The sequence below is a fragment of the Mauremys mutica genome, chromosome 11 (assembly GCF_020497125.1).
Source record: "Mauremys mutica isolate MM-2020 ecotype Southern chromosome 11, ASM2049712v1, whole genome shotgun sequence".
Taxonomy (NCBI): domain Eukaryota; kingdom Metazoa; phylum Chordata; order Testudines; family Geoemydidae; genus Mauremys; species Mauremys mutica.
Window position 1 is genome coordinate 61,895,932 of NC_059082.1, and position 19,250 is coordinate 61,915,181.

General features: G+C 42.8%; 2 protein-coding genes and 1 long non-coding RNA gene across 5 annotated transcripts in view; 1 reads left to right on the plus strand and 2 right to left on the minus strand.

The window, feature by feature from the left end:
* Window positions 1–8,588: 8,588 nt before the first annotated feature.
* Window positions 8,589–11,820, minus strand: LOC123344463 (coiled-coil domain-containing protein 70-like). The gene is made up of 2 exons (XM_044980717.1): window positions 11,702–11,820; window positions 8,589–9,943 (listed from the first exon to the last, which is right to left on the minus strand). Exon 2 carries the CDS (start codon window positions 9,800–9,802, stop codon window positions 8,858–8,860), a length of 945 nt encoding a protein of 314 aa, XP_044836652.1. The 5' UTR covers window positions 9,803–9,943; window positions 11,702–11,820; the 3' UTR covers window positions 8,589–8,857.
* Window positions 11,821–12,839: 1,019 nt separating this feature from the next.
* LOC123343560 (coiled-coil domain-containing protein 70-like) lies at window positions 12,840–17,768 on the minus strand. 2 transcript variants are annotated; one of them, XM_044978693.1, is made up of 2 exons: window positions 17,544–17,689; window positions 12,840–13,247 (listed from the first exon to the last, which is right to left on the minus strand). In XM_044978693.1, exons 1-2 carry the CDS (start codon window positions 17,545–17,547, stop codon window positions 12,892–12,894), a joined length of 360 nt encoding a protein of 119 aa, XP_044834628.1. In that variant the 5' UTR covers window positions 17,548–17,689; the 3' UTR covers window positions 12,840–12,891. The 2 variants fall into 2 exon arrangements, 1 of the variants encoding a protein (XP_044834628.1); XR_006572274.1 differs by having other exon boundaries at window positions 12,840–13,364; window positions 17,544–17,768.
* Window positions 15,110–19,250, plus strand: part of LOC123343563 — a 66,229-nt gene continuing 62,088 nt past the window's right edge. For both annotated transcript variants that reach the window (XR_006572277.1, XR_006572276.1), the window contains exon 1: window positions 15,110–15,151. This is a non-coding gene — a long non-coding RNA (uncharacterized LOC123343563). The remainder of the gene's footprint in view (window positions 15,152–19,250) is intronic.

The window sequence follows — 19,250 nt, forward strand, 5'->3', positions numbered from 1 at the left end:
GTTTCCTTTCTAAACTCTTTAACTTCTAGCTGGAAATTGTGTGGTTCACAAAGGCATTGCACAATGCAACCGGTTCCTTTGCCAGTTGTTTATTTTTGTAGATTTATAAAAATTCCTCCCCATCCTCTTAAATCCCTAAAACTTACTAGGAGCTTGAGGCAGAGAGAAAACATAAGCCCTATTTGCAGGGGAAGAGCTTAATTTTAAGCTCTCTGCTACTATCTGGTGTTTTCAGAGAGAAATAAAATCTAGTGTGACCATGCTGAAGGAGGGGCCAAATTTATCCTTGGTGAAATTCTGCTGCAGGCAGCAGATTTACACCAGAGATTAACTCAGCATGTGGTGTTTATAGTGCAAGTGGAAGTAATTAGCACTAAAGCACAAATATTTAGGACAACTTTGCTTTGATATGTTTTTAATTATTTCACATCTTCTTTACAGGTTTAATTATATATTGCAGTTTAAGCTGTTTATAAACATGACCTCTCCATAAACATTATCACTTGATAATCTAGGTTTTATAGGGTATTGGTCAAATCCTATGAGGTCCTGAGCATTGTCGACACAGTCATGGGAATTGAGTATAACTGGGGCTCAACATCTTACAGGATTTGACCTTTTGAAACGTCATTGTTTTGTTTGCCTAACATCGATATCCCTAGAAAATGGTACATAAGATCAAACATGCTGATAACCCATTGATGAAGCTTCAAAGAATACTTGTTCTTTGAGCCCCCCTGGCGTTTGGTTCCATTTAAATTTCATGCAAACAGGTTGACTTGCTTCATTTCTAATTACTGTATCTGTATATAATAATCAAAAATGAACCCCTAGGATTTCCCATTAGCTACATCACCACCTGCTGTATCCAGCTGTTCTGCCACCCGCTTAGGACTTTGTGAATCTGATTTGGGGTCAAGAGGTGAGGAAGATTAAAGAATGAACCTGTTAAACTAATAAAGAGGCAATTTTTCTAGTAGAACAGCTTCACCGGAGAAGATATATTAGCTGAATTACATCCACAGAGTCAGTTCATAGAGATGCCAAGGAAGAACCTGTGAAGTAATTTATGCTTTTGTATTCTGCTGATGTACAATTCACTACAGGGATATTTCAGTGGTCAGTTGTTTGTTTTAAGATATTAGCTTTGATCACCTAATCTGCAGCCAATAGGTAATAAACTAGATTATAATAACTAGTCATCTCAGTAAGGGGTATTAGCAAAGTAGATTTAGAAAACTGGAATTCTGGTTGTTTAAAATGGAGAATCCACGATGGTGTAAATCAGCAGAGTGCTATTGAAAACAATGGAGCGGAGTCAACTTATTCTTGCTGAAGTTTTCTGTATTCATTAGTGACTTGCATAAGCGATACATACCCCTTTTTTGCCTAAACTCCTCTTGTCTCCATCCACCCCAAGCCCGTCTGAGATTTAGAGACCACCAGTACACTAGCAGTGAATTGCAACGGTGCACAAAGGACACACATCTCACATACACACTCCAGGTGACTGTTTTGCTCATGTCTAAATCATTATTGGGATGATTCAACTCAAATGGAGTTCCGTTGACTTCACTGGGAGTTGGATAAGGCCCTATGCCACCCATTTCACAGCCATGCTTAGAAGGTCCTACTATTTTTGGACAGACAATGAAAGCCTTTTAGTTAGAGGTGGGCAAACTATGGCTAGCCCCCGGCCCCTCCCCCGCTGTTCCCCTTCTCCCACAGCCTCAGCTCACTGCGCCACCGGCACAATGCTCTGGGTGGTGGGGCTGCGAGTTCTTGCCGGGCAGTGCAGCTGCAGAGCCAAGGCCTGACCCGGTGCTCTGTGCTGCGCGGTGACATGGCCTGTCCTGGTGCTCTGTGCTGTGTGACTGTAGCGCCTCCAGGCAGCGTGGTAAGGGGACACGGGGGGTTGGATAGAGGGCATGGGCATTCCGGGTGGTGGTCAGGTGATGTGGATGTGTATGGGGTCGGGGCGGTCAGAAGGCAGGAAACAGGGGCATTGAATGGGGGCAGGAGTCCCCAGGGGGCAGTCAGGAATGAGAGATGGGGTTGGATGGGGTGGCTGGGGGAAGTCCAGGGCAGGGTTTCCGGGGGTGGTCAGGGGACAGGGAGCAGGGGGAGTGGATGGGAGCAGGGGGATTGGATGGGGCAGGAGTCCCGGGGGCAGGGTGTGTGTGCTGTCAGGTGGTGAGAAGCAGCGGGGGTTGTATGGGAGTGATGGGGGCACAGTCTCCCCTAACCGGCCCTCCATACAATTGCCGAAACCTGATGCAGCCCTCAGGCCAAAAAGTTTGCCCGCCCCTGCTTTTAGTAGTTGAATCGCCAGTGCTAGTTCACATGAGCCCAAGGGAGGGATATTACAGAGAGCTGTTGCTCCCCATTTCTGTCTCAAACTGATTCTTATATGTCATCTGCAACCTCAAATATGCGATATGCTTGGAGATGGGCTCCCCAGGAAGCATACCATAGAGTTGATACTTGCTTTTTGTGCTTCCCACATCCTATGTGTTCCCCTTCACCAGCACAAAAACATTAGGTACGTAGTGTGAAATGAAGTAAAGTCTTTACACTGCAACCAAATTGTAGCATCTGTCTTCCTTCCACCAAGGAGTGTAGGCAATTATTTCATAATTAATGGGCAACTTATTTACAAAGAGTTAGATTCTGCTACCCTTATTCATGCAGAATAGTACCTTTTTCTGTACCTAGCTTAGTAGAATCCAGCCCAAAATGTACACCAAGTGCTAAAGCAGCAAATACTCATTTCATCAGTTTGCATATAGGGACTACATAATGAGTCTGTCCTCTCTTAACACGATTCAGACTATGAGGAAACCACTTGGACAGAGTGAGATTCCAAATAACCATGTTTACTAGCTATTATATACAAACATAGAAAGCCTAGCTACATATATATGCTGCTAGTCTGTCAGGTTCTGGGTGCTTCTGCAATAGAAGATAGACAGGCCTGCTAGCGGCTCTCAAACAATTGAAAAGGATACTACCCAATTCCTCTACAGTCCAGTGGGATTCGTTCTTTTCTTTTCCAAAATCATTGCCAGTGGGGTTTATCTAACTAAACTTTTGAATATATAGAATCTTTTAATCACTAGACTGCCAGACCATGTTGAGCCTCATCTGGTTTGTTTTCCTCTGTCAAATTTTGTTCCCGTACATGATGTGATGTATTGTGATGTGATTGACACAAATTGACATGAAGTGTCACAACAAAATGTGCCAGCCTGGAAATTCCAAAAGACAGCTCCCCCCGCACCCACCACGTTGGAGGTGCTGAGCATGTAAATGAACTGGAAAAATGTCTCACAAATAAAGCAAATGTTTCTCATTGCCAGTAGGTAGAACACAGGAGGTGACTCTTCTATCTTTGGTTAAATCTCCATTTACCATGATGGAGGCCAGGTCCTACAGCCTTTTCACATTCAGCCTTATCTCTAATTCCATATCAAGAGCCATTCGCTGTGTATCCACCAACAGTCCCCTTACATGCAAACACCACATCTGCATACCTTGTTCCCAATCCAGTATTGACCACAGACCCTCAACTATCGCTTGCGTTCAGACTGATCAATGCTCCTTTATACTAGAGGCATTTCCCAGAGAGACACCTGCAGAGTCTTCTGTGCTTGGCTTTTGGCTGCTGATACTCACCACAGTTCTGTAGCGAGTACATGCTTTGGCCTGCAAGTTGCAGATGTGTCTTTTCTGGCTGGCATAATCCAGGATAACTGTTGGGACTATTATTATACATGAACACCCCCCTCCTGGAGGGAGTGCAAGGTATCAGTTTCTAAGCTAGCATTAGTCCCACAGTTAAGAAATATTTGTTGATATGATCAATTCCTCCAATAACCACCCCATTCTGAAAGTCCTAGTTTTTGGAAAGATGGTTGAAAAGATTTTAACAAGGCAACTCCAGGAATATCCGAAGACCTTGGGTCTCTTTCATACCAGTCAGTCTGCTTTTAGGCCTGGGTATAACACAGACGCTTCATTGTTAGTGTTAGTTAGGCTTACCATATTTGAACATTCAAAAAAGAGGACACTCCATGGGGGTGGCGTGGGGGGGGGGGTTTGCACCAATATCTACCAACTCGCGTTGTATTAATGTGTTGTTATACTGTTATATATGCTGTGCGCTATATGTTGTCTACATTGAGTATATATAAGAAAAAGTGATATGGCCTCAGAAGTGAAGTTTAATTATTTTAAGTTTACTGTACTTCTTTATATGTAGTGAGTCCTTTCCTTTCACCAGTTCTTCAGTTTTCTTTCTCCTCATGTGCCCACACATACTTTTCTGTAGATCGCATTTTTCTCAGAAGTCGTTGATTGCTCTTTAAGAAGGCATGAAAGTCTTTACAAGAAGTTTGTCTGAAGTTGTACTATACAAGTAGAATTCCTTTCAGCGACTCAACATTCAAGTTGTTCCTTTCCTTTGTCCACTGGCTTTCCATTCGCTCTACATTTGCATTGTGAGAAGGAATAACATTGAAAAAATTCGCTCTACATTTGCATTGTGAGAAGGAATAGCAAAGAAGAACTGTGCAATCTTTAACAGTTCTGAATGACTCTCAATGTTTTTGGATTTCTCAAAATATTTGGTCCACTTCTGGTGTGCTAGCAAATAATTACTGAACTCTTCATCGCTGTTGCAACTTTTCAAAAACGTCTTCAGGTTGCTGACCTGATCAAAACACTTTACGTCATCATTTGCACCCCCTTATCGATCAGGTACTTGATACAAGGTTCCACATCACTCCAATTCGGTGTCTCACTTAGGGTAATCCACCTGAAACAAGAGAAGTCTTCCAGGGGTCTAAGCCACTTCTCCAAATATTCTAAGCATCTGCTGTACATATTATCTACTTCAGCACAGAATTTGTCACGCTCTTCATCAATTCCTTCCATGCACTTTTGTGCCAGTAGTCCCTTAACTTTCAGGGACATAAAGTTGTGAGTCTTGAGTTCAAGAAGGATAGTGTGAACCGAGTTCAAACTTTTCAGCATTTCCATGACAGAATTGCTTTCCCTTTTGATTTCTTGGATGTAAATTTGGAATACACTCATGAGTGAATGCATGTGCCAGAGGTAAATCTCTCTTAATTCATACTAAAAAAATGTCTTAAGCACTGTGGGTGGTTCATCCTGTGACAGAAAGAATGACTTCAAGGCCAGAAACATCTGTATCAGCCTTGTAATGCCTGGAAATAATGACAGCCATCGTGTCTTGCTATGAGAAAGCAGCTTTCTGTATTCAATGTCAACAAAGTCACAGTACTCCTTCAGCCGCTCAGTTCGGACAGTGTAGTACGAAAGTACTGGTAAATTTTAAAAATAATGTTCTCAATGTCAATGTTCATTCTTTCTGCTGTATGGTGAACACAGTTGTTCAAAATGTGTGCTGGGCAACCCACACCAATTAATGTTCTCATCTGCAACAACTTCTTTAAGCTTGCAAACACATTCTTTCCATCTTCATCACGCCGGAGTTTTGCAGTTGTCACCTGTAAATGCAATACACTTCTCGAACAAACCATTTTTTTCAAGCGTTTCTTTTACGTAATGAGCAATCGTGTTGGCAGTCTCATTAGGTGTGTTCTGGACCTCAATCAATTTTGACTGCAAACCGCCATTCTTCCCATTGAAATACTGAATAATTACTGGAAATATTTTCACTGAACCGCGATTGCTTCCATCTGTAGCAACTCCACAGTAAGCTATGTCATTTTCTTCAAACGTTTTCAGAACAACATCAACAGAATGCGGTGCAAGCACAGAGATAACAATTGCTTCTGTCTTGGTTCTAGCACTTGAAAATTTCTGTGCTACTTCAGAATCAGGGAATGTCTTCTTCAACAAGACAGATGTGCAATCCATTGGCTTAAAGCTATTATGATGCTTAACAGTGTGAAATGCAAAAGCATCCTCTGCTGCAGTAACAGCATCCTCTGATTTGCTGCCTGGTTTTACAAAATAATCTGTCAATTTGTTGATGAACTCTCCTCAAACTGCTTTTTTGTGCTTCTCTGAGTCCACATGAGTTCATAAATCATTAGCATCTTTATTTTTCACAGAGACCTAAGTACCAGATCTACATACCAAGCATTCTGCTTTCCATTCTTCTTTACCACTTCAAAAACATGGGAATTTCATCTTTAGTTCTGCATTGAATTTACCCTTTCGTTTTGGCATTGTGTCTGGGGGTAGTAAAATAAAATATCAAATAAAGAGCTCTTGAGGAAACACTACCGTGCACGGTACGAACTCAGAAGAGACACTGAAATTGTCGATGTTGCACTACCACCACTATGGAAAAATGATTGTACGTGTCTGGACCATAGGACTAGGTGCAAATTTTCCCTGGCGCCGATGGGAGCTCGCGCCCTCCCACCCCCGGCCCCGCCGCAACTCCAACCCTTCCCCAAAGTCTCTATGCCCTCCCTTCCCATTGGACCCCTTCCCCAAATCCCCACCCCAGCCCTGCCTCCTCCCCTGAGCGCGCTGCGCTGCATTCCCCCACCTCCCTCCTAGCTGCGCGAAACAACTGTTTCACTGCACAAGTGCTGGGAGCTAGTGGGGAAAAGCAGGCACTCTCTTGAGTGATCAACATTCACTTTCTTTCTCCAGTGATCAACATTCACTTTCTTTCTTGAATGATCAACTCTTCTTTGGGGAAAAATAATAATGGCAAAATCCCAGACATTTTTAGATATTTAAAAATTCCTCCCAGACAGCGATTTAAGAACCAAAAAGCCAGACCTGTCTGGGAAAATTCGGACCTATGGTAACCCTAGTGTTAGTTAGTGAACTCATCTTGGAAATGCTATACCATATGCTGAACAGCTTCCATGGAAATGGCATTTTGAGTATAGGTTAGTGTTTGTTTCTAACTCGCCGCTGAAGTCTCCATCTCCTTGGCTACATATTCCTACCTGGCTAACAATGAAAGGGAAAGGATGTTTGAGTTGCAGTATTTGTTATAAATTGAGCTCCATTTCCTGTTCACAAATAATTTGTAAGCCAGAATCAACTGATTTTTAATTTTTTTGAATGTATTTGTTGTTTGTCAGAATATGCTGAAAAGTTGGGAAGAGCAGATTTTGGCTTCATAAACTGATTACTCTGGTGATTCACTATCTGTTATTAGTGCTGCAGGATTGGTCATTGTTGTTCTTTTGCTCTTTATGCAACAAACATAATATGAAGGAACCACACAGGGACAGGGAAGTCCAAATAACTATGTTTACTACAACATGCAAGGCCTAGTTATGTATATAAACCACTGCTCTGGAAAGGTTCTGAAGGCTTCTGCAAAAAAGGAGACAGTGGTAATGGCATTGTTTTTTCCTGATTGGATGACTGGAACTTTTAAGACCAGGACAATAATGAACAGAGAACAAGAAGTGATGCCTGAAACATTTCCAATGGGAATTTTTGTACATAATGTATTCATGCTAAAATTGATGAATAGAGCTAGTTGAGAAATGGAATCATTTTTCATGAAATTTTTCACCTCCTCCACCCAACAAAAAAATCCTTTTTGGGTGGAGGGGGGAAGAGGGAAGGGTTTAATTTTTTTCAACCAGTTCTATGGGTGTGTCACAGGGTACACCATTGACCGCTTGTCTGGCACCCAATCCTGGTCACTCTGGGAATTAGCTCTCAAGGTCAATGCCCTTTCCTGCAGTTGCACACCATCTGTCTCTCTCTCTCTCTCTCTCGATCTGCAGTCCTCTCTCACTCCAGGAACCGCAGCGCCGTCTTCATGATTCAGCAATCCAGTCAGGTCACTCAGCATTCCCCTCTTTCCTTCAGCAGTCTTAGGCAGTCTTCCCATTCCCTGCCTCAGGTGCAACTCTTTCACTGGCTGGTAGGTGAACCTGGGCCCAGCCTCAACTCCAGGTTCCAGTCCAGGGAACCTCAACCCAGCAGTTCTGGGCTTTACTCTCCCAGCCCTCACTGCTTCTTCCCAGGACTGCTTCCTTCCTATACTCCTGGTTCCCCCTTTCTCTGGCAATACCTCCTCTCTCTCTTCCCAGGGTATGACTGCTGCTCTATCTCAGCAGCAGCCTCTATTTGGTGACAGCTTCTTGGCTTTATACGCCCAACCTGTTCCTGCTCAGCTGAACCTGCCTGTCATCAATTCCCTGCTCCCTGTCTTTTCCTCCAGGGGCAGCCTGTGGAGTTAATAGGCCTACCCAGCCACCTTAACCCCTTCCAGTCCTGGGTGGGGTGGACACCCCATCACAGAGTGGTTAAAAAAGGAGATGATATTTTTGCAAAAATAGTTGCAAAATTTCATCCCATTTTGTTTAATTTATAATCAAAATTCAGAAAATTTCAACCAACTCTGCCCATGAATATTTTACAAATATCAGGAAGTGATCGGAATACATGAAAATAACAAAAAACATAAACAAATTGCAATGTGAATAATAGGAAATCAGACTTTGCAGTTTAATTTCTTGGGTAAACGTTTTTAAAAAGAAATTCAGCCATCTGCAGTGGGATTAAGGAAACCTGTACCTGCAAGGAAGTTTTTTTGTGTACGTGTGTGTATGTGTGTGTGTGTATCCAATTCTCAACTATTTTTAGAACAACAGTAAATAATTTTGGTTATGGGAAACTTCACCCAACCGGCAGTCCAACTGTGACACAGCTGAAGGTAATGAATGTAATAAAAACATACCTAAGGGTAAAATAACACTCTGACGCTTCCTTTTCCTAAAGCTCCATCAGGACTTTATTAAGCTTCTGAGGTCAAAGGAGCAAATATATATGTGTGTTTCAGTACACATGGGAACCCCGTGCTTGGCAGCAAGGTACTCCTCTAGACCTGCCTTGGTCCCTCTGGAGCGTTTGTCATAGTATGTACAGCTGGACCATGATCACCATCAGCATTGTTCTCTGCAGCTTGAGATAGTTCTTCTCCTGCTGGGCTGTGTACCTTCTTCCACAGGGCATATTTCTCATCCCACAGGACTTCTACCATGTCCCAAAGAGCTCCTTTTTCCTCTTGTAGGTCTTGATCATTCTCCCTGAAAGCCATGTACTCTTCCCAGAGGGCCATTTTATCCCTTGAGATGGCCATATCCTCCTCCCAGAAGACCTTGTCCTTCTTCCAGAAAGCTTTGTATTCCTTCCAGAAAGTATTGTTCCTCTCCTGGGCAGCTTCATTCTTTTCCTGCAAGGCTTTGTTTTTCTCACGCAGAGTCTTATTTTTTTCTTGGAAGCCCTTGTTTTTTCTCTGGAAGACCCTGATTGTTTCCCGGAAAGCCTCATTCCTTTCCTCAAAGACCGCAATCTCCTCCTCAGAGACCTTGATCTTCTCCTGGAAAGCTTCAATCTTTTCTTGAATGGTGCTAAGCTGTTCCTGGAAAGCTTTCTTTTTCAGTTGGAAGGCCTTGATCTCTTCCAGCAAGGCCTTGTTGTCCTCCAGAAATGCCTTGATCTCTTCCATGAAGTTCTTGTTCTTTTCTCTAAAGGCCTTAATCTCTAATCCCATGGATTTGGCTTTGTTCTCCCCTTGAAAGGCCTTGATCTCTTCATGGAAATTTTTATTTTCCTCCCAAAAGACCTTGATCTCTTCTTGTAAGGTTCTTTTCTCCTCCTTCAGATTCTTGCTGAGGTGCTTCTTGCGGAGGTTAGTAAAGGGTGCCAGACGGTTCTTGGTCTCCTGCTTTGCGTTATGTGAGACAGATGTCTCATTGTTTATTCTGACCCGTAAGGTGCTATAGTCCAACCCTCGTTCTGGTTTTTGCTTCCTCTGGTCCATCAGTCACTGCTGAATTTGGAGATGATTGGGTGAAACAAGGAACCTCTTGAGCACAAATTTGCTGCTGTACAGAGCACTAGCTGATAGCCTGTGTGAGGAGCTGAGCAGGTGGGTGTCTGTGAAAAGGCTCATGCAGGACCACTAAAGCAGGAAATAGAAATAGAAATCAAACAAGTAGCATTAGCTATGAAGTTTATAGGATTGAATTAAGGTACATTAGAGAAGGTGCCTCCCTTTTGGGTGTCCTACTTGAGACTTCTTAAAGGAGCCTGATTTTCAGAACGTGCTGAACAGCCACTCTCTGAAAATCAGGCCCCTTTAAGATGTTTCAAATTTGGCACTGAAAAATTGAGGCACCCCAAATCACTAGTCCCTTTTGAAAATTTTGTGTACGCAACTACTCTGTATCATATTTTTTTCTTACCATCACTTTTTATAAAATAAAATCCTTTAAATTACTGGCCCTTAACATGACCAGCATAAATTTAAGTAGCCAGATTTGAAAAGGTATTGTTAAAAATTGGGGTCTGACTTTATTAAAGGAAATTATAGCTACAGCTGATATTTTTATAGACATACTATTAGCACTTCTTGTCCTGGTGGTTCTTAATGTTAAGTATTGGAAAACTAGTCTTGTAGGTGCTGATGATGCTGTGCAAGGAAATCTGGGATCTCTTCCCAGATCTGCTCCTTACATTCTGTGTTGTATTGAACAATTAATTTAGGTTGAGATCTTACAATCTTTACTCAGTTTGAATAGGATGTATCTTAATCTGCAAGTAGGCCAGTTAAAATCTCTGGCACTACTAGCAGATTTGCCTCATAACTTCTATGTGCATCAGAATGGGGATGGTAATACCCAGATTGGTGCTTGTGAGGATTATGAATTCATGAATGTTTTGAAGCATGTTGAATTCCTCAGGATGAATGTGCTGCACAAAGGCCAAAAATATTTATTACACACGTTGTCTTTATATAAAAAAAATGTGTGAAATAATTTAAGATGCAACAACTTGTAATTTAGATGTTGAAACTAATTTCTGCATTCAACATTTTAAAAAAATACCACGATGTTTGGAAAATGGACCTACAATTCCAGTAATGTCCCATTGTCTGTAGGTGATGAGAAGAAACAACTTGGAATAAGTTGAGCGCAAATATTTTTATAACAGCTCTGGAAAAATACTAAATCATTGATGTCATCAAGGTACAGCAAATATATCTTGAATTATCTAAATGTAAGGAGAAATCTTCTCCTGTGAAGAGAACCAGCCCCAGGCGGATGCACCCTTAGCTCTGACTGAGGCCTACAGAATAGGGATAAAGGGTCTGATCCTGCAATGTGTAGTGCAGAGAGTCAGCAGTCCATCTGGATAGCGCTCTCTTGAATTCAATGGGCACATGTTGCAGGATTAGTGACACTGAAGCAGTGTGAATACCTTGTGCTAACTCTTTCCACAGAGCTGAATTTTACTTGTAAAAAACAATAATATATAAACACAGGGATTTTATTTCAATATTGTCTGTCCAGGAAAATCTCCCCTGTTCCTTCACTTCTGACGCTCTTTCAAATGAGTAGAGGGATTCCAAAAGTTTAGTGGAGAGATTTCATTTCAGAGTTCACTCTACTATGAACATAGATCAGAAATGCCTTTCCCAAGATGGACTGAGTGATCAGCAGATTGTTTGCACAATTGCCTACTACCAGCCCTATGTGGTGCTACCTTTCCATGATTAGCTTGGGGAAAAAAGGCTAAAAAATGCTTCGAGGCCCTTTTTGCTGGAAAATTAACCTTCTCTTCAATGTCTGTCTTTCTTAACCCCTCAGACTGAATTCTTAACTAAAACTTCCATTCCTGACATGGAATTGTAATTAAGTATTATTTATATTGAACTGACCTGCTCTTCTTCTCTACTCTGCTGAAGTCTCTTGGGTTATGGATAGTGCTGTCATGGCAATTAGTGCATGCACCCTAAAGATGAGAATGTTCTAAAAGATCCAGAACCCTTAGTGTTCCATCTCAGAATGCAGAGACTGACTGCAGCTTCTTAATTATTTGGCACGTGTGGTGTGATTGTGAAGTCACGTGATATTGGTTTTGCTCTCCGCTTCGATAACTGAAGCGTAACAAAATGACATTTCCCTACAGTTTGGATGGATGATCATTCCTACTAAAACAGGCAAGATTCATGTACATTTTCACAAGACACCTAGTAAGTAGTCCAGCTAAGGACTCCAATCTGACCACACTAGCCATGCAGAACTGTGAATTCAATGCATGGCTTTGCATAAGTATGCACAAATTATTTTCTCCCTATTTGACCTGCTCTATCTAGGAGCATGAGAAGTGAAAGGGAAGTGATCTGGCTTTCGGGAATGCTCCAAGAGCCAATCCCTGCAAGTTGTGGTATTGGGATAGTGTCCGGCTGCCCTTGGGCTCTGAGCACAAGAAAAAGCAAAGAGATGGAAGCTGGGAGGAGCACAAGTAGAAACATAGAAAGGGAGGGCTGGAAGGGACCTCGAGTTGTGCTGAGGCAGGACCAAGTAGGTGTTTGTCTAACCTGTTCTTAGAAATCGCCAAGTAGACATGACTTGTCCAGCCTCCAGCACATTTGCTGCAATAAGGTCTTTTGCATTCTAAAAGAAAATTAGCCAGTAATATCCATCACCTCCAGTGCATCGTATGTAAGAAAATAATTGACACTGTAACAGTTCTGTTTAATTGTATTAGGATGAAGAGCAATTTGGTGGTTACACGTTCTCCCTCGTGAGAACTAAGCTCTAGTAGACCCCACTAACTCTTTTTACAGGTGAAAGGATCAGAGACTGAGTTGGTGAATAGTGTCTGTGTGACATTGACCCTCACACAGGAGAGCAGAAATGGAAACAAGGAAATGGAATGAATGCAATACAAACACACCTAGATGTAAAACACTCTGATGCTTGAGATGCTGAAACTCAATCAATACTTTATTAGGTTTCTTAGCTCAAGAAGACGAGTTATTGTACACACATAAAACCACAATTTTTGGCTTCTGGGGCAATATACTAGTTTACACTGGCTCTTTCCTCCTCCCTGTGGCCATTCTTACTCTGCAAGGAATCCCAGTTCCTCCTCCCAGAGGTCCAATTCCTTCTTCCAAAGCCCCAGCTCATTTTTCCATTGGTCTAGGTCCTCTTCCCAGAGCTCCAGCTCCTCCATTAATATGGTCTTGACATTTTCCCAGAGATTCATACTCTTTGTCCAGAGGATCATGTTCTTTTCCCAAAAGGCCTTGTTTCTCTCCTGGAAGGCCTTGATCATATCCTCATTCTTTTCCCATAATGCCTTGTGATTTTGTCTTCTTACATTGTGCTCCTGAAGGATCTGGATTGCCTCTGGTAAGGCCACCACCTTCCCTTGCAGGTTTCTGATAACAAGGCCCATCGTATCCTTCAAGCGATCTATTAGGTTGGAAGCAAAGTGGAGAGAAGATCTAGCCAACTGGGAAACCCCTGGGTAAACTTGCTGCATAGTCCATCAACAGTCTTGTTAGACAAAGCAATATTCTGCTACAGCAACTACAGAGTCAAATTATAGAACAAAATAATCATCAAAGGAGCATTAGTTATGAAGTTTGAGGGCTAGAAAGAAGCTAAATAAGACTAAGCAACTTTATCAAATTATTGTTTGTCATCCCTTTATAAAATCACTAAAAGCAGAGCTCCATATTTTAATTTATGAACACTAATAATAAGTAACAGAGTATTAAGCAAACTAACTGATGGAATTGCTGATGAATTCAACCTTCAATTCTTTTACATAAAAATAGTTGGTGTGAATTTAAGGCCTGATCCTCCTCACCCTGAATGAAATAGGAGTTTTGTCTGGTGCAGAAAGGACAGTGTCAGTGCAATTTTTTTTACACTGCCTTGCTATCATCCCTCCATCCCATCCTGAAGAAAACACCCTAGGGTGAGATGACCATTCTCTTTGGTGGTAGTTGTTAGCCTCCTTTCTGAGCTTGTCCATTGTGCTGGCTGTCTTTGTGATATGGAAAGTCTAATTTATAAGGGAATCATAATGTATACAGGTGTAGTTCTGGGGAGCCTTGACATAGCATCTAAAAGATATGCTGTAGCAGATTTTGTGGTCTTGATGAAGGAATTCCTGGGTAAAATTTGATGGCCTATGTTATGCCCAAGGCCAGACTAAATTATCATCATAATGGTCCCTTCTGGCCTTAAAATTTATGAATTTACTACAGCTGTTTAGCAAATTAATAAATATGAAACCCATTTGCAGCAAACAAATAAAGACCATGTAATATTGTAGGAGTAGGATTTTATATTTGTATTAGAGATTATAATGATTGACAGTTATAATAATGTAGTATGTATTAAATGTATTAATGTATTTAATTAATTAATAATCCTGCCAGCCACCCTTTTTGATTTCAAGGCAGGAATAGACCAGAATAGTCCTTACAGCTGATTATGATCACCTTTTGTTTTAGGATAAGATTTCATTACAGTATTTGCTATAAGGTCTTGCTTCTTGTATGCATTGCAAACTAAGTTGTGTAAGGTTCTTTTTTAATCTCTTTAGTAACCATATACTCCTTTCCAAAATGAGGAATGTATGCATCAGGAAAAGATAAGGTGTGAAGGCCATTGTTATAGCCAGATGGTCAAGGAAGGAGTGAAGAGACTTAATGACCAGGGCCAGCTCCAGGTTTTTTGCCGCGCCACCTCCTCCCCCCAAAAAAGCACTTAGGTGGTGGCTCTACTGCGCTGCTTCATTCTTCGGTGGCAATTCGGCAGCAGGTCCTTCCCTCCAAGAGGAAGTGAGGGACCTGCCGCTGAATTGCCGCTGAAGACCCAGAGGTGCCACACCTTTCCATTGGCTGCCTCAAGCACCTGCTTCCTTTGCTGGTGCCTGGAGCTGGCCCTGTTAATGACACCAGAGAACCATCAATGCACATCCATAATTAAGGAAGGGCAGATTGACGACCCTGAGGTGGAGGCTGCCACCCCTAAAGACAAGACAATTGATTAAATCGAAACCAGAACAGGGTGACCCTCTCGGAGGTGTTTTGGAATGTTAACATCAAAAGATAACACCAGTTAAGGAGTAACTGGTCACAAACTGACACAGCAAAATCCATAGACTTCAACAGAGAAAAAAGACTATAAGAACAGGGTGCTTGGCCGTGGGACTTTGGGTTCATCTTGCCACAACTCCAGGAGCATCAGGTCATGACTGACAGAGCCCGGCTCCCCTCTGTGACCAATCTGGCTGGCCACTAGTTTGATGATCCAGACTCTGGACTGGTAACTATAAACATCAACTGGCAGGACTGTGTGGGGTGAGTGTGACTGAAAGGCATATGCTAACTGCTGTATTCTCAATAAATGCGGCGTATTGCCTTTTTCCCTGAAAAAAGATCCCGTGTGCTTCTTATAAGCATAACAATATGGGGGTAGATTCCAATGTGTATGGGAGAGATTAGTATGGTTTAGAACAGGGGTCGGCAACTGGTGGCTCGCGGCTCGCCAGGGTAAGCACCCTGGCGGGCCGGCCCGATTTGTTTATCTGCCGCGTCGGCAAGTTCGGCCGATCGCGGCTCCCACTGGGATGTTCTGGCCGCGGCTTCCTGCCTCCCGCATTGGCCTGAGACCGCGAACCGCGGCCAGTGGGAGCCGCGATCGGCCGAACTTGCCGACGCGGCAGATAAACAAACTGGGCCGGCCCGCCAGGGGCTTACCCTGGCGAGCCGCGAGCCACCAGTTGCCGACCCCTGGTTTAGAATCAGGTCTTTTTACCTACAAATACGTAGCACAGTAAATTGGTTGGTTGGTTGGCTCATTGGTGAGACTAAAATAGCTCAATATCCTGTTGCTTCTCAAATTAAACAGTTAACTTTTCTCCTTCCCAGAGTCCCTCCTGCCTCTATTTTAGATATGGCTCTTCTAACTAGAGCTGAGTGAATAATTGATTCTTTGGTTCAGCAGCCAAAACAAAACAAAAACAATTGGGGTTGAATGAAACATTTTGATTTCCCCCTTTCTTTTTTTCTTTCTTTCTTTCTTTTTAATTTCCAGGTATTTTTTACCTTTTTTTTTTTTTAAACAAAAGCTCAATTTCAAAGGAAAACATCACTTTGAAACAAAAAGTTGATTTTTTTTGTTTTAAAAATGTCAAAACAAAACAGTCTCATTTATTTATTTAAAAAAAAAATCATTTTTTTTCCAGCTAACACTATTTGCTGAAATTGGCCTGGATTTGCAAACAGTTTTCCTTGACTCAAACTGCATTTGTTGGTGAATAAACATTTTGCTCCCAAAATTTCACCTCGTTCCACTTGCAATCTCTTATTTCCCCCCTCCTTATTTCTGTGAATCTCTCCACAGATCTCTTACTAGTCTTTCTTTGCCTGAGAATACTAACAGCCCAGGGGGGTGAGGCCAAAGGTGGCTTTGAGACAGTTTTGTACCTTCTTGATTTGGACCTGAGCAGACAGCAGAACAGTTCTCCCTGTAACTTACACAGGTCAAAGAGTTGTTCTAAATTATAGCAGTTCTGCTTGGCCTGCCTATGATCAGCTCTGTAACCTGGAGCTACTCAAAATGACCATAGTGTTTTGCACAACACCTGGCCCTGATATGCCCCCCAGCGCTGCTCACAGCACATCCTGACACCGGACCTTGCAGGAGTGGGTGTTTGTGTGTGGGTGGGGAGAGTTATAGGGCAGCATGGTGCTGTCTTATGCAGCATCTGCCTCAGAGGTATTATTTGCTTTGAGGCTTCTATAGTCCTCATTCACTGCTGCAAGATATGGAGGCCATAGTGGGGAGGAAGAATCCCTCCCAATGACTGTGCTTTGGGTCCCTCAGGGACTGAATGGCCAAGCTTAATCCCAAGCTAATATACACAGTGACTCTATCCCACCAGTATATCTTCCCTCTCCTTCTCCTCCTCTTTTTATTTACACCACCCACTTCCCATTCCTCTTGCCCTCCTTCCCCTCTGCATTTTTTGCCTTTTGTGGGTCTTTATACAAGCCCTTCTCTGATACATGGCAAAGCTACTCAGTGAACAGATAGGCTAACAAGATGGCCTGCCCCTTTAAGGGCCAGGAGGCCTTCAGTTAGCCAGCCCTGTTCAATTAGCCTCACTTGGATCATAATTACCTGCCCCTCAGCCTGAGGAGATAGGACTAATGGGGACAGGTATTAGTAGGGGGGAACACCCAGGGCCTCATAAAAAGCTTTGTGAGTACAAAGCTGGGGAAGGAAGTTGTGAGAGAGGCTATAGAGAGCAGGTGGCTGTGAGGTAGGGTCTGGAAGAAGCAGTGAGGACCATGAGGGAAGCTGTGGGTGACCCTGGTGAGGGGAGTGTCCTGGGGGAAATGTATTAGGAGAAAATGTGCCTTCAGGGACAGCCCTAGGAGGCAGTGCTCTGTTTGTTTAAGGAGCACAAAAGAACTCTGCAGGGCACAGGAGAAGGGGTGAAGAGCAGAGAACTTCAGCATAGCACAAGGGGAGCAGAAGAACTGTTTCTTTGGGTGTTTATTTGGATTTTCAGTTGGACTTTCCTTACCCTGGAAGGGGACTGAGTTTGAAATGTGACTTGGCCAGAGAGTTGGGCTGGGAGATTGGTTAAAAATAGGGGGTGCTAGAATGATTCAACCCCTGTGATGTTGGTCTGTAGCTCCCCATTACTTGTAGGTACTCCCAAAATAATAAAATGTAGCTTACCCATGTGCTGCTCTTCAGTCAGCTAGCTGTGTCATGAGCTTGTCTCATGTCACCACCTCTGGTGTGATGTCATGTCTCAGTTTGATTTGCAACACTATTGTCACAGGAGTCACTGAATGATGTGTCATGTCCCCATGGTAGCTGTTGGGGGAGGGAAGGATGAAAGTGTATGAGAGGCAAGGATGCCAGTATTGCCAGTGTAGGTTTGGGTTCCTTTTGCTGTTACTCCTCAGGATGATGCAGACAGTTGTGGTAGGCTTTAATTCCTGCTTGGAGTCTGTCTGTGTTAGGGTTGGAAGCTCCTAGTTGAGGGTTTTATTACATGTACCATGAAAATGGCACTCTAAACTCGAGGTGAGTTGTAAACCTTGAATTATAAAACCAGCTTTTGGGATGTTGAAAATAACACTTATCATGCCACTGTCTGAACAATGAACTGACCCACACCTTCTCCTGATCCAACACTGGCAGACCCATTAAATGTGATGTTCTCCTTTGCTATTCCTCATTTCCAGTGTAGAGCCCAAGCAGATGTCTGAATCCCCCAGGGAAACAGGAAGGAAAATAGTGGGGTTGAAGCACTCTTATCTCCTACAAGCCAGGTGTGAAATCCTGGCCTTATTGAAGTCAATGGGAGTTTTACCATTGACTGCAGTGGGCTAGGATTTCACATCGAATCAGTGGGGCAATGCGGATTTACTGCTGGTGAGGATTTGGCCTACGTTTCTCCTGCCTCGCCTGCCCCAAAACAGACATTTTGAAGGTGCTGAATGCACTGGATGCAGAAGAGCCAAGAGAGAGCACATTGCTAAGTTGTTAGTTTCATTTTTGTAGGTTTCCAAAGTCTTGCAAGTGATCAGATGATACAACAAAAATTCAGGGAATCATTCAGTGCAAGAGGTCTGGGGTTCTATTCCTGACTCTGCCACTGGTCTGCTGGGTGATCCTGGGCAAGTTGCTTCCTCTTCCTGTGCCTCAGTTTCCCTTAGCTCCTTCCTAAGTGCTTTGAGATCTACTGATGGGAAGTACTTTTGTAAGAGCTAAGTATTATTTTGCATATGTAAAATATAGCATCAGGACTAACACATGGTGTACTTCCAGAGATGCATTTTGAAACATCAGTTAGAAATGTTGTGCTATGGGGATGCATTCTTATAACAAAGCAAAAATTTGAGATACTATGTTTCTGAATCTTTTTCTTTCTTTCTTTTTTTTTTCTACTACTCTTTTAAAATTCTCTCCCAACCTTTTCTGCATTCTGCAAACTATATGCTAGGAAGTTTGATGTTCCTGTTCCTGACTACACAACGTCTGAGCTCAGAGGCAATTAAAACCTGTTAATCCAAAACTAGCTGCCCTGGCAGCAACCCATGAGTAGCACAGATATTTCATAACACCTCCGATTTGTTTGGCTGTGGTTGGGCTTGACATCTGCACCACCTCAGGCCAATGTGAACGAACATCAATATGCACTAAAAACGCATGTTTCCCTTCTTCACAGAAGGCTAGTCTCCATATGTTCTGCTAAGGAGATCCAAGCCATGCAAAGGGGTGAAATGGGGCTGTTGCAGGTTTACGGAATTGCTTTGATAAGCAGGGTGTTGGTTAGCTATAACTTCAATAGCTGAGTCCATTTTAGCCCCCAGAAATGAATGTGGGTGAGTGCATTAACTTTCACTATCTTTCCCCACCACACACCTTCCCAAT

Excerpts from the sequence above, each read along its gene's own strand:
- LOC123344463 (XM_044980717.1), bottom strand. The coding sequence starts at position 9,802 with ATGGACCAGAGGAAGCAAAAACCAGAACGAGGGTTGGACTATAGCACC.